The 15,318-nt window shown below is 42.9% G+C and overlaps 1 protein-coding gene across 7 annotated transcripts in view; it reads left to right on the top strand.

Moving 5' to 3' along the window:
- The window catches only part of LOC131822043 (conserved oligomeric Golgi complex subunit 2-like), a 42,117-nt gene extending 27,114 nt beyond the window's left edge, over positions 1–15,003 (top strand). Inside the window, exons 2-5 of one of the 7 annotated variants that reach the window (XM_059158426.1) lie at positions 4,500–4,661; positions 5,793–5,855; positions 13,053–13,232; positions 14,864–15,003. In XM_059158426.1, coding sequence (XP_059014409.1) covers positions 4,500–4,661; positions 5,793–5,855; positions 13,053–13,232; positions 14,864–14,965 — 507 coding nt within the window. In that variant the 3' untranslated portion in view covers positions 14,966–15,003. Of the gene's footprint in view, positions 1–3,284; positions 3,433–4,499; positions 4,662–5,792; positions 5,856–9,759; positions 9,867–10,325; positions 11,005–11,807; positions 12,223–13,052; positions 14,351–14,863 lie in introns of those variants that run through there. The other 6 variants (XM_059158424.1, XM_059158428.1, XM_059158423.1 and 3 more) reach the window with 6 other exon arrangements.
- Positions 15,004–15,318: the final 315 nt, after the last annotated feature.

The raw sequence follows: 15,318 nt of genomic DNA, 5'->3' as shown, positions 1-15,318 counted from the left end.
ACAGTTGGTGAGTAGGATGGCCAGGATTATGAACCAAGACCCCCTTCCGTGATGTACTACCTAACTATGATGTAAGGTCTGAGATGGTCTCAGGAGAGAAAGGTCCAGGCTAATTTGGTCACCAGTGTAAGAAGCAGGTGGCTTTCTGTAGATGACTGTGAAATTACGGTTTGGTATGAAGTCCTTCTCTCTGACACTAGCAGGGTCAGTCTTTGGTTGATTAACTAAGAAAGTCAGTTTAAACAAGTACTCTTAGGGAATGGTATATACAGTTTTTAGCATTTTATTTGGAAAAAATATATGTACATTTATTCTCCATTGAAACAGTGCCAGATCTTTTCTTTGGAAACTGGCCTGCAGATTAGATTTCTGAGTTATCACAGCACTTGGGTCGCTTAATAGGTTAGGCATCTACCTTCGGTTCAGGTCATGACCTCAGGGTCCTGGGATAGAGTCCCGCATTGGGCTCCCTGTTCAGCAGGGAATCTCCTTCTCCCATTGCCCCTTTCCCTGCTCATACTGTCTGTCTGTGTCTCAAATAAATAAAAAGAATCTTTTTAAAAAAAGCTTTCTATGTTGTCTTTTTTTGCATTCAGTTTCAGTTTCTTTAACTGAATTGAGTGAGAATCCTGTGATCACTCCCTTCCTGCCTGGTACGTGGTCATCTCACCCATACCTAACTTAGCAAAAATTTTCTTATTGATTTCTTTGTATCAAATCTTTCCAAAATAGCTCTGTTAGTTTTCAAAAGAATAGTGATTTTTTTTTGCAGTCATATTTTGTTGGTTTACATAGTGTTTAATGAAGCTATATAATTACGAAGTAAGTGTAGGTGTCCTTAACTAGTTTGGGAATCATCACATTTGATTCTTGCTGACTAAACAGGTCATGGAGTAGCAGAGTCACAGGGGAAGTAGATAGTAATTTATTGCCTCTAAGCATATAAGCCTACCGGGGTATCACAGTATTGTAAAGGGGAAACACAGGATAGCTAATCCTGTGAGACCAATACTTGGAAATAGGTTATGAAAGATTTGGAACATCTGTTCAATGGGACACTCAGCATGCACATAAAATATTAATAGAAATGTATGTGTTTTACGTAAAGACATTCAAGTTATATTTTTAGATGGGAAATTTTTTTTAATAGAATGGTTTTTTATTTTTTATTTTTTAATTTTTTTTAAGATTTTATTTATTTATTTGACAGAGAGAGAGAGAGGTCAGGCAGAGAGAGGGGGAAAAGTAGGGGAAAAGTAGGCTCCCGGCGGAGCAGAGAGCCTGATGTGAGGCTTAATCTCAGGGCCCTGAGATATGACCTGAGCCGAAGGCAGAGGCTTAACCCACTGAGCCACCCAGGTGCCCGTAGATGGGAAATAGTTTAGAAGAGCATGAATATTTGTGTGTGTGTGTATGTTTACACACATACATAGAGAAGGTCTGGGGTTTCCATTCAAGATGGTGGCATAGGAGGATCTTGAACTCATCTCTTCTATGAAATACACACTGAATCTATAGCTCCATATGGAAAAATTTCCTGTGGAAAAAACCCTACAACTAGCTGAGTGACTCCTACACATTAGGTGAGTAAGGAAAAAAACCTATGTTGAATTAAGAATCACTCTTGCCATAAACCCCACCCCTGGTACAGCGACCTGGAATTGAGAGGGTACTCACAACCCCAGGCTTCTCCCTGAGGAGTAAAGGCTTTGAGCCCCACTTCTGGCACCCCAACTTTCAAGATGTACATCTAAGAGACAAGACTCCAAAACATCCAGCTTTGAAAGCCATCAGAGCTTGCACCCATGAGACCCACAAGGCTATAGCAAACTGAGAAAGAGTTCTTAAAGCAGTCGCGCGAGTAGACTGACCCACCCTGGAACTCAGCACAGAAGCAGCAGACTGAAATGCGTTCAGATTTCTGTGAAAGAGGCCCATTTGCTTATCTTAAAGCCCTGAGGGGCAGGCATCTCATTTAACATGGATCTAGGAGCCTAGTAAGGTATTCTCCAAAGATGGAGCTGATGGGTACCATCTTTGCGCTGTCCCTCTGCCTCGCTTCTGCTTTCTGGTATCTCCTGGAAAGGAGCTTGAATGCTCGTATGATGCCCCGAGGTTTGCAGTTGCTACCCAGGGTATACCTCTAGATCACCTGGCTCTAGCGGCCAGCAAGACTCACACTCACAGTAGTGAGTATCACAGTATTTACAACAACCAAGACTTGGAAATAACTAAAGTGTCCACCAACGGGGTGAATGGATAAAGAAAATGTGTGTGTATACGATGGAATATTACTCAACCATAAAAAGAAGGAAGTCTTGCCATTTGCAACAACATGGATGGACCTTGAGGATATTGTGCTGAGTGAAATAAGTCAGACAGAGAAAGAGAAATACTGTATGATCTCCCTCACATGTGGAATCTAAAAAACAAAACAAAATGAAGTCATAGAGAACAGATTGGTGGTTGCCAGAGGCGAGGTTGTGGAGGAAATAGATGAAGGGTCCAGTGGTATAAACTTCCAGTTAATAATATAAGCCCTGGGGATGTAATGTACATCATAGTGACTGTAGTAAATAATACTGTGTATTATTGTATATTTATTTTATTATTTTTTATTAGAAATATGTATTATTAGCCCCAGGGTTACAGGTCTGTGGATTGTCAGGCTTACACACTTCCCAGCACTCACCATAGTACATACCTTCCCCAATGTCCACAACCCCACCACGCTCTCCCTACACCCCTCCCCCCAGCAACCCTCACTTTGTTTTGTGAGATTAAGAGTCTCTTATGGTTTGTCTCCCTCCCAATCCAATCTTTTTTTTTAAAGATTTTATTTATTTATTGGACAGACAGAGATCACAAGTAGGCATAGAGGCAGGCAGAGAGAGAGGAGGAAGCAGGCTCCCCGCTGAGCAGAGAGCCTGATGTGGGGCTCCATCCCAGGACCCTGGGATCATGACCTGAGCCAAAGGCAGAGGCTTTAACCCACTGAGCCACCCAGGTGCCCCCCTCCCAATCCAATCTTGTTTCATTTTTTTTCCTTCCCTACCCCCACACCTCCCACTGTGCCTCTCAAATTCCTCATATCAGGGAGATGGTATGATAATTATCTTTCTCTGATTATTTCACTCAGCATACTCTCTAGTTCCATCCACATCACTGCACATGGCAAGATTTCATTTCTTTTGATGGCTGCATAGTATATTATATATATATATATATATATATATATATATATATATATGTATATTTTAAGATTTTATTTATTTATTTGACAGAGATCACAAGTAGGAAGAGAGGCAGGCAGAGAGAGAGGAGGAAACAGGCTCCCTGCTGAGGAGAGAACCTGATGTGGGGCTCGATCCCAGGACCCTGGAATCATGACCTGAGCCAAAGGCAGAGGCCTTAACTCACTGAGCTACCCAGGTGCCCTATATTATTATATATTTAAAGTTGCTAAAGCTTAAGAGTTCTTAGCACAAGAAAAAAATGTGTATGTTTGGTGATGGATGTTAACTAGTCTTAGGGTGATCATTTCACAACAGATAAAAATATGGAATTTTTATGTTGTACGCCTGAAACTAACATGTGTCCATTATATGTCAGTTTCTTTAAAAAGTAATTGATATTTATTTTTTTTTAAATTATTTACTTATTTGTCAGAGATCACAAGTAGGCAGAGAGGCAGGCAGAGAGAGAGACAGGGAAGCAGGCTCCCTGCTGAGTAGAAAGCCCAATGCGGGGTTTGAACCCATAACCCTGGGATCATGACCTGAGCTAAAGACAGAGGCCTTAACCCACTGAACCAGCCAGGCACCCCAAAAGTAATTTATGTTTTAAAGAGAAAGACTAGGGCACCTGGGTGGCTTAGTCAGTTAAGCGTCTGCCTTCGGTTGAGGTCTTGATTTCAGGGTCTTGGAATGAACCCTGGCATCAGGCTCCCAGCTCAGCAGAGAGCCGACTTCTCCCTCTGCCCCTTCTCCCACTTGTTCTCTCAGTCTCTCTCTCTCAAATAAATAAAATCTTAAAAAAAAAAAGTAAAGGGAAAGACCAAAACAAAGTCTGGAAGAATGTGAATCGCTGTGCTAAATAGTGAAGAAAAATAAACATTAACAGTGCTTAACTGCAGAGCATTAGAGAGTGGGTGATTTTTTTTTCTCTCTTACATAAGTATTTCTTGGTTGGTTGAAAGTTTGACAGTGAACATTTGTTACTTTTAAAATTAAGAAGAAAAAGCTGTTTCTATTTTAAGAAGAGCCTCTTTGAAATGTATAATTAAAAGAAATAAAATACCTGTAGAGTTAGGCAACAGGAGAGAATGGTCTTGGTGAGGGGCCCCCTTTCCCATAATCTTAGGAAGTGAGCAGACCCCCTGATGTCCCTGTGTGTGTTCCCCTGCAGTAAACGTCCTCTTATTCTTTCTCTGATCTTATTTTTCTATGTAAAATGTGGTATCATTGCAATCATTTTTTTCTTTCTGGTTTGATTTTCAGGAAGATTTTGACGTCGATCACTTTGTGTCTGACTATAGGAAGCATGTCCAGCTGGAGGAACTAAGAGGAGATCTGGAACTCTACTATAAACTTCTTAAAATAGCCATGGTGGAGCTCATCAACAAGGATTATGCAGATTTTGTCAACCTTTCCACAAACTTGGTAAACCTGAAATTCACAAGTCCTACACACACACACACACACACACACACACACACACACTTTCTCTCTCCTTCATATTTATTAAAAGGGCAGAGTTTTTAGAAACCTTTCAGTTGATTACCCCACCAACCCCACCAGAAACTTGAAGAAATTACCAATTTCATTAATAAAAGAACTAAACTTTTTGGAATACATTTTTTTGTTTGTTTTAGTTTTTATTCATTTAAGGTTGCTCTAGTTAGATTATGTTTCAAATTCATTAGTCAACAGTGAAAAGTAAAGGATGATAATACCCAAGGGGTTGTTTTATTAGTTGCTAAGTGATTACCCTGAAGTCTTCCTTGATTTAGACTAATTTGTAGGAGCAAATGTCCACCACTCTTGCAATGTTTAATTTACTCCCAGGTATATGTTAGCCAGAGCTAGGTTGAGGGAACATTGGCCAATATTGATATTTTAAAAGTTTGGTTTTATAACAATATAAGAATGATTTGCAGTGAGCTTATCAATTGTTTGTAAAAGCCGTTTAGAAATGTTGGATTTTGTTACTTGGCAGAAAAGTCTCCTTGTTGATGCTTCATTTTGTTTTAAATCTGTTTGTCCAGAGAAGCACAGAAAGTTGCAGCTCCGTGGGAATTTCAAGAAGCATTAAAATTAATGATGCACATTTGCTTTTGGGAAATATACCACTAAGATAAATATCCCAATAGGATTAAAAACCTAGAAAATTTTACTTCTGTTTAATTTCTATTTTTCTCAAGGCTTATAATAATGTTTAAGAGAAACGTAGCCCGTCAGACTTTCACATCAGCTGGCTGAGTATCATCACCTTCTGTGAAAATTTTTCACATTCATTTAAAATGTCATCTAAAGGCAAATTGTTCTTAAGGAAACTTTCGTTTCTCATGACTTCCCTTATTTTTATAGTTTCATGTATTTCAACAGATTTTTTCATATTCTATGAAGAACATTAATGGCCAAATAACACTTCTGTTGTTTAGCTAGTTATATAGCAAAATACGGTTGGGCCAAAAAAAATAATTTAAATCTGGTACTGCTTTGATTGTTAAATAGATACGTCATTATTACTCCTTATCGTGATGTGTTTGTGCCAACCTGGTTTTGCTTTAGGTTGGCATGGACAAAGCCCTCAATCAACTTTCTGTGCCTTTGGGACAGTTACGAGAAGTTCTGGTAAGTCCCAAATTAATGAAAACAGTCTGCTGTGACGCCTGTTGTCCTCGTCGGCTTTTCTCTAAGAATTCTATTCATCTGTTAGTTTGGTGGTACTGGTGGTTGTATTTTAACGGTTCATGATTATAATATTCACCTTCAGAAGAGTTGTAAATGATCTTGTTTTTGCATATGCTAAAAACCTAAAAAAAATGTTCGATTTGAAGAAGACATATTCTCAGAGTAGACAACCTTAAAATGTCAGGGGAGAAGAAGCGTATTTCCAAATTCAACGTATTAATGCCACTTTGGTCATATGTAAGTGGTTTCTAACTTACGAATGACTTGTATTTTAACAGTTTGTAATCTTGTAAATATCCCCCCCCCCCACGTAATCTACATGTGGTTAGGTTCCTGGGCTGATCTACAAAAACTGTGTAATCCCTAATGGAACTGAAGGATAATATAAATAAAATGTAATACTTAATAAATGTTACATTTGCATGTTCTCTCAGAAAAATCTCTGTTGTGGGAATGGGACTCCCCACCTCTAAGCCATTGGGAATAGGAACTCCACCTGGGTGAACAGTGGAGGAGGAGTTGTGGCATCACTTCTAACAGAAATCTGTGCTGCCCTGTCTCCCCCCCCCCCCCGTCTGTGTCTGGTGCCCTGACTTCCGGCCTCTGTCCGTTCTGATGCCCTGTCGTAAACTTGTCATAAACGACACCATCCTTCCTTGTGTGTCTCCTCTAGCTTGAGTGGCCTCGTGCATCCCTCCCCTAAGACAGTGCCTGCATCCTAGAGAGAATATAAGGAGACCATAATTTAAGGGAAGACACAATACATGGTTAGAACCAAGAAAAATGCAGAGGAACGGAAATATCAGTGCTGAGAAGCCTAGGGGAGGGGCAGGCAGGAAAGAGTTCGTGAAAGAGGTAAAAATCTTGAGTTGTGCCTTGAGGTAGCCAATACTTTCCATGGTTTATGTCTCATTTGAATTTTACAAAATCTTGTTAAAGGTACTTTTCCTTGGAATGGAAGGGATTTTCGTGGTCTGCTGTTGGATTCCACACCAGACGCTGAGGGGCTCTCCCACTGCCTCCTTGGTGTGCCTCTTCCTCCCAGGGCCTCATAGTGGTGTTGTTTCCCAAGCCTAGCCTTCCTTTGGCCTCCCACTCTTCTCTCGAACCCTCTCCCCGGAGGCAGATTTGCTCTACTCAAACAGGCTCCCGTCCCGCCTCACCCCCTGCCATCACCGTATCCCCTCCCTTTTCCATGGCCTGTCTTTATGGCCACTTTGGTCCTGCTCAGCCACAGGCCTGACCTGCCTTTCTGGTCCCATCTCTGAAGCTGTTCTGTGAGATTCTCAGACCACTGAGGGATACGACTATATCTGTCTTCATTGTATCCCTGTGGGCTGCCACAATACTGACGTCCAGGAGGTGTTTCATAATGTTGATGGAGTGAATTAATTCACCTTCCTGTGGAATTTTTGTGATATGCCTACTTCATTCTAGTTGTTTCTGTTAACCTTTGTTTTGGCCCTAATTCCTAATTATCTCTTTATTCATTAGCTTCTGGACATGTTTCTCTACCTCTGCGCTCTGCCTTTTTCTGGTCTTCTGTTCTTCATTCTTGATTCCTGGTATTTCCATACCCACATTTCATCATCATGCATCAGCGCTTTGACATTCTCCCGTTCTCCAAAATATGCAGAATCTAAAGACCTCATCTCAGTGAAGTTGGCCCTCCATTCCTATTTCTGCTTCTCTCCAGAAGGAAGCCTGCAGTGCACATGGCTGTGTGCCTGTCTGCCCCTGCCCCTGAGTGTGTCTGCACTTATATCTGCTCCCCATTCCCTCCCCATCTCGGCAGCTGTGTACACATGGCTTTCAGTGTCCGATTCGAGCCCCGTCGCATTTCCTGACTCTCCTGTACTTTGCTTCATATTATCTGTTCTCCATTCTATGCCCCCTCATCCCCATAACTTTCACTGTATATGTGTCATTCTTCTTCTGGCCATGCGACCCTGCCTTCGTGTCATTATGCCCCCAGATAATGAGTTCCCTCAACAGTAACTGTGTCTGGTATATCTTTTTTTTTTTTTTGTCAATATCTGCATAGTACTGGTGCACAGGTATTAAGTTCTGTGGAATTGAATGAGATGTAGGAACTTGATAATGTGACAAAACAATGTCTGTAATACGTTTTCTTTATTATTCTTTTAAAGAGTCTCAGGTCATCTGTCAGTTAAGGAATTCGGGCAGTAGATGAACGAATGTGTAAACAAGAGGACATAAGGAAGAAAAACATACCCTCCAGTAGATTTCTTATGCTGCATGCCAGTTGAAGCCTTCTCCTCTTGTCTTCGCGAACTTGTCAGCACTATTCAGCTTTTTTTCAAAGCTCTCACGCATGTGCATTTTATGCATTATGTCACGTTATCTACCTGAAATAATAAGACAGAATTTTAGAGGTACCCACACGATCTCAAGATCACCCACTTTTTCCAGAACAAGAAACAGTGATAACTGTTGTCGGTGCAGCGCTTGACAGGTAACGACTGTATAAATTGTCAGCGGCCCTGTAAAGAAAATAGGCCTATATTAGAGACTAGGGGAGAAGTGGGCTTTCCAAAGCAAACTCAGGATTCTGCCATAGGTTTGTTGTTATTTTCTGATCCTGTGTTCTTTATGTTCTGGTGTTCACTTTAATTTTTTCGATTCCCAGTAGTTAGCATGCGGTGTTGGCTTAGTTTCAGGTGTGTGAGACAGGCAACGGCTCTGTACATCTGAGGGCTCACCCCGGGAGTGTGCCCCTTAGTGCTATCTCCAGTTTCAAGTGTCCCCGATGTCATTCATGATCATGTGCCCCGATGTAGGGGCACAGCGGGCATTGGGAGTCTGGGCTTCTGACTCTCGCCTGCTGCTCTGTACAATGTTTTCTATGTGTATTATTAGCATATTTGTTAAAATCTCAGTGGGGAGAAAGCCTGTTTGAGGGACCTTCTGTTTAATTTGCCTCTGGATCTCCTCACAGCTTTTATCCAAAGAATGCTTGTCATGCGCTTCCAGACAAAACAGTAAGCTTTATGAGAGCAGGGTGTATTTCTTGCTTTATTTTCTCGTGTCCCCCCTCCTCCCCCACCCCCCGTCGGAATGAATGTCGAGCTCCCAGCGGTGTTCAGTAACTATTTATTGAATGGATGACTTTGTATTTTTTGTTCTTTTAGGATGAGAGTTTTCATAATGTTCCTCAACCTCTTTGATAATATTTGTAGTGTAAAAGGTCTTTAATGATTTGGTGCTTGGGTATATAGGTATATGCACATGTAAACTGAGAGGGTCAGTATGATCGGAAGCCAAAGTTAAAACATGAATAAAGGGCCATAAGAAAACAAATGGAGGGGTGCCTGGTGGCTCAGTTGGTTAAACGTCCGACTCTTGATTTTGGCTCAGGTCATGATCTCAGGGTCATGAGATTGAGCCCTGCATTGAGCTCTGTGCTCAGCAGGATGTCTGCTCGCGATTCTCTCTCTCCCTCTGCCCCTCCCCTGCATGTGCACATGCAGTTTCTCTCTCTCTCAAATAAACAAATCTTTTTTAAAAAAATAGGAAAGAAATGCCCATAGAAAGATTCAGGATGGGGAAAAGAAGAAATAAGAGTATAGAATATGAGAAAGCAAAGTCGGGTTTTTTTTTTTTTCTCTATAAACTTGCAATAGAATATGGAAGTATGCTTATTCTAGAACTAAGATTTGAATTCTTGAGAATTCTGTGTTTCATAGAAATATTCAAAATATAGCATGCCCTATATATTTGAAGTTAACTTTTGGGCTTATATTTTCCTGCATTTAGCATGGGAAATAAAGATGATTAAGAGTAAAGATGGTGACGTTTTTTGTTTGCTTAATTTTTATTTTTATTGATGTGTGTGTTGAGGCTTATACAAGTTATTTGATCAGTTGAAAAGATTGAAAAAATCTTAAATTCACAAAGTTCTAAAGAAACCTCTGCACTAGAAGCAAGCAGGTAAGCATTTTTTTTAACTAAGTAGCACATAAATTAATACTTCACATCCAGTCTAATTAGGCTGGGACGGCTTAGTTAGAATTCATTTATGAACAAGAAGAAAATCCAGGTTTGTGGCTAGAATGTAGCTCCAGGAGAGTGGAGAGCATGAAATGGTGAAATCTATAACACGTTCCTATAAACCCTTTGGTTATAGACCACAGTTCCAACACGTCCTTATGCTTGCAGTGGAAAAGTATATTTGGAATCACCTTCCCTGAGGACTAGCAAAGTCCTGTTGATCTTTAAGGCATACCTACCATTCATCTTGGTTTTTCTCCATCTCATTTTTTTTTTCCTAGACATGCCCAGAGTATTACCATTGATGTATTTTGCACCAGCATTATATTATTATGAAACAGTATAGGACACATCCAGTTGAAATTTACAAACAGGAAAGAAAAAGCTAATGAAATAGGAAAAAGATGATGGCTCTCTTTGTTATACTGTGATTGTCTTGTTCCCTTCCTGGTGTGAATTTTCAGTCAGCCAGGGTAGATGAGTGACTCAGAAAATGAGTAGTTAGGTCCTGTCAGCACCGTGAGACGCACAGTGCTGCAGTGGGAGTAGCCCGGGCTGGTCCTGCACATGCCAGCTGGGCTGCCTGCGTCAAGTTCGCCTGGTGCCCTGCGTGCTCTGTTGTGTGAGGCTAACAGTCCCTCCCCCTGCAGGCGGAGTTAGGTTTCTAAATTTTAGGAATTAAGGTTTTAGATTTGGAAGGAACTTGAGAGACCATATGCTCCACATGTCTCATGATGGACATTAAGAACGGACACATCCCAAAGGAAGCGATTCTCTGGTCCTAGGTGTCTGCCCCCTTTCACATCAAGGCATTCAACTAAGTGGTCAGCCTCCACTGTGCTTGTGTCTCTGGCCCGTAGCACTCGTGCTTCTGCCCCCGTTCGTCCACACTTAGCAGACAGTCTGTATGCGGCCCTTCTGCAGCCCGTGTGTCTCCAGCGGCTCTGCTTCGCTGCGGCCCTTGGCAGCGCCTGCAGCCCCTCCAGCCATGTCCACGTTCGGCCCCTGGGGAGCTGGCCCTCCAGTGTTCTTCCCGTCTTTGCTGTTGCTGCTGTGCTCCTCGGATAGAAACACCTCGGTGAGCTCTGTGTCTACAATCCTGTCCCTTTGCAACACTGTCCTTGATAAACAGACATTGTGCGCTTTCTTGCTCAGAATTACCTTGGAGGACTTTTTTCTCCAGAAGAGCAGCTCTGAGCTCTAGAGTCAGGAAAGCCAGAGCAGCGTCAGCGCACGGTAAATCCATCATGCTCTGCCAGGCCCAGAAATGCTGAGATAAGGATAAATAGGAAATGCGCATGGGATCAATCAGTAGACGTTGGGATTAGGCTTCGGCGTTGGTCCTGCCGAGCGCTTGCCTTCCCTCCACAACAGTTCTGATGCTCTGGGACGGGGCACACCGTGGCAGGTCTCCAGACATTTTGGGTTTCCTTACAGTGTGTTTCCTCACTACCTGACTGCCCATCCTCAGATGTGGGATGCCTCATAGAGCCCAGCAGGGGCTTTGGGGCCTTTGTTGTGTTTTGTTTTGTTTTTTTTCTTTCACTGTTCAGCTTCTTTTTGAATGGGGTTGACGCTTTCTAATGTGGGGGGCAAGAGGGAAGTGTATCCAGTCCACTTGATGGCAGATGCACTGCGAGTGATTTCTCACCAGCTCCCGGAGCACCGAGCTTGCTCTTTCTGCCGTTGGGTAAATGTAAACTTGGAGTCCACTGCTCTGAGCGATTTCCCAGGTTGCTGCTAGGCGGTCAGTTTTAGCTGATTGAGGAGACAGCAGTAGTTAGTACTGGGGAGGTACTTGGGAGGGAGAATGAGGCAGGCGGAGAAGAAGAGGGGGATGCGGGTATGAACGGTAGGACAGGGAAAGAGAGAGGAGGGGTTAGAGAATGGGAAAAGAAGGGAGAAGAAGGGCACGAATGGGAGAGCCCGAGGAACGTGGTGGAAACATGCAGTTGTACCCACACTGACCTAAAATAGCTCCATCCCCTTGCCTGGGCCCTGTGGCCTGGGCCAGGCTGAGTCAGTGGCTTCTACGACCTCCCCGCTCCTCACCCCTCGCACCTGGGGCCTGCTGCACAGACAGTTTGTCCTGAAAATTGATGGCATGCAGGTGCAGGTGGCATGGGGGGCGGTGGGGGTGGCAGGTTTTAACTTTGGGAATTACACTTCTCTAATTGTCTCTACTAGCCCTCTCTGGACTAGAGAGATTTTGGAGAGAATTGCCACAGAATTTAACCAGTTACAGTTTCATGCTGTTCAGAGCAAAGGCCTGCCTCTTCTGGACAAAGTAAGACCAGTAAGTGTTGGTTTCGATTTTCAATTTGCTGTTTGCGAATTTCCTGGATGATTTTGGTTTGACCTAGCATTGCCCCCTGATAATTGCTACTCTACAGGATTTTGAAGCTAGCTTTGAATTTTTTTTCAGTGTCTCTTGCTTGGGACCCTGCTTCCATTATGTCACGCTAGATAGATTTTGTGTAAAGACACAAGCGTAGTCTCCAAACTGTGCAAGTAAAATTAATTCTGAATTTCATGTAACTTGACACATCATATGATGTAGTCAGAGTTCATTTATCCAAAGCCTTTGACTGGGTTTAAATGCACGTTTGTCAGATTTACTCCGTAGCTTAAGAGGCAAATAACTTTTTGTCGTTCAGTAATTGTCTAAACTTCACTTTGATGAAGCCGACTTACTTTCAAAGAAATCATAGGGAGGGGACGCCTCAGTGGCTCAGTCAGTTAAGCCACTGCCTCTGTCTTAGGTCATGATCCCAGGGTCCTGGGATTGAGTCCCACCTTGGGCTCCTTGCTTGGCAGGAAGCCTGCTTCTCTTTCTGCCTGTGCCTCCTTGTGTGCTTGTGCTCTCTCTCGACAAATAAATAAATAAAAACCTTAAACAAAAAAAAGAAAGAGAGAAAGAAAGAAAGAAAGAAAGCGATCATGGGGAGAAGAGATTGATTCTTATTCTCTAGGAAATGTTGGGATTTTAATCTTACATATATTCTGGTAGAATTAGAGGCTCGCTTTATATGTATAACACATATGTATATGAATTATACACATATATTTGAGCTTTTAGAAACTGTTGTGCCTGGACCTTCTTTCCTGGTCTCTCTGTTCTTGCAGCGTATAGCCCACATTACGGCCATGCTGCAGCAGTCCCTGGGAGGCCTGCTGCTAGAAGGGCTTCAGACTTCCAATGTGGACATCATATGGCACTGCCTCCGGACTTACGCTACAATTGACAAGACACGGGATGCAGAGGCGTTAGTCGGTCAAGTACTGGTGAAACCGTACATGGATGAGGTTTGTGCCCCATGCACCTCATTCCGCAAACACAGAGCATCTAATCTGGCTTCGTTTCTTGACTGGGTGCGAGAGAGCTCAGGGCTCTTCCTTGAAGATGCTCCTAGTTCCTGCTCTTCTGGTTGTAAGAAAAGGTTGGTCCCGCTTGGTGCCCATCAGCATGCCAGGAATCAGGCATGCGCTCTGGTCTCTTCCAGTGATGCCATAGCTCAGGGATCATCTTAATTTAGTAGGGGTGAGGGACTTGCCTAGGAAGAAGGTACGGATCAGAACATTTTCAGGTCAATTTCCATTTCCCTAAGTTATACGTCAATGAAGTTGCCGAAAAGCGTGACCCCACCAAGGCGCCCATGCCCACTGGAGGAGGTGGAAGACAGCTCTGTGCTCAGGGAAAGTCCGTGAGGGGAGGCATCTTCGCAGAATTGATGTGGCCTAAGTCTTGAAGACCATGGGGGAGTTTGCCAGGCTAGGAAGGTGGGAGGGAGGGAATATTCAAAGATAAAGGGCTTTTAAGGGCGAGTTAGCAGGGTAGTACCTTAAGTCCAGAACTTGGTTACCCAGTGTTCTTGACCTATGAGGATACAGTTAAATACAGGGAGTCAGTGTATCTTGCCTCTGAGCGGCCGGAGTATGGGCTGCACCGTGTGAGGCCGCCAGCAATCAGCGTCGGTTTCATCTAGTTTAGGCTGACAGAAGTCATGAAGCCAGTCTCAGTGTTTGAGGGCTTTCTTCCAGTCACCTGCCAGTGCGAGTGTTCTTTCTGTCCGGTAAGTATAAAGCTACCCACCATGACTTCAGGATGAAAGGCTTCCAGTTTTAAAACGGGACAGTATCCCAGTGATAGAAGTGAAATTGAAGGATTAATTTCAGTAATCTTCTCAGCTTCATTAGGACTACTAAAAGAAAATGATCTGTCAGTTCTTTGTATGTATCCTATTATAGTTCATAGCTCTCTCTGTGGGGGTGAAAAAGATCACATTATTCTTTGTCACTAAATGAAAATATTTTAGGTATTTAATTTATGCCCTTTTCATTGAACTGAATCTAATATGCTAAATTAGGGAAGTACTTTATGCTTCCGTGTCGTTAAATGAACTGTGGCCACGTTTGTATTTTAAGTTTGTATGCTTGTCATTCACCTCCTGCAACTCAGCCTCACCAAAAAAATAAAATACTAAAGCAAAATAAGATGTGTTTTCTTCCATCACTTTCCATCTCAGCCCTTTCCCTGTTCTGGAGACGGTAGAGGATAAGGCCAGAGTGAAGATGGTACAGAGCTGTTGTCTGCAGATACAGTATTTCGCTTTTAAGCTCAGAAGGGAAGCAGATGAGTGTGTGTGATGTTTTAGCTTCAGGCCAGTCTCTGTCCCTCAGCCTCTGTGTCCCCCCGGGTTGGAGCAGTATTCCCAAATCCCTGGACCTAGATTTTTGTGCCATTGTTACTTACCTCCTGTTTAGAAAGCATACTGAGTGGGGAGGAGGAAGGACGAAGTGCATTTTTAAGGTTTACTCGATTCTTTTCTCTGTAGTGTATAGTTCATACTTCTCTTGTAGGTGCTTTAAAAACAAACAAAAACACAAAGAAACAAATAAATAAATAAATAAAAATAAAACGCTCTTCCTTCTGCTAGGTGATTGTAGAGCAGATCGTTGAGTCTCATCCGGACGGCCTGAAGATCATGTATGCTAATAAGCTCCTGGAGTTCGTTCCTCACCACTGCCGCCTTCTTTGAGAGGTCACAGAAGGAGCCATCTCAAGGTGACGTAAACTGCTGTGTATGCACCTGAGCTAAGTTTAGTGACCACCTGTCACCTCCTCATGTGCCACTGATCCCTGGCTGTCCTGTCTGACCCGGGAGCGTGTGCTCTTCCCTATTTGTTACCAGTGCTGTGAGGCAGGTGTCGCTTGCCTGGGTTTACAGGGAAAGGGAATGAAGAGTGGGGACGAATCTCAACGGTGACATTTGTGTGACTCCAGAGCCTCTGCTTTTCTCTTTTCTATACTTTCTCCTTACCCAGGTTCAAAATCAAAATTGGTTTCCTTCCATTATTGTGATGTCATCATCGGTCTAGAAATACCAATTCA

This window comes from Mustela lutreola, chromosome X, assembly GCF_030435805.1.
Source record: "Mustela lutreola isolate mMusLut2 chromosome X, mMusLut2.pri, whole genome shotgun sequence".
NCBI classification, from domain to species: Eukaryota; Metazoa; Chordata; class Mammalia; order Carnivora; family Mustelidae; genus Mustela; species Mustela lutreola.
The sequence above is the reverse complement of the archived record's forward strand: the minus strand, read 5'-3'. Positions and strand labels throughout refer to the sequence as shown.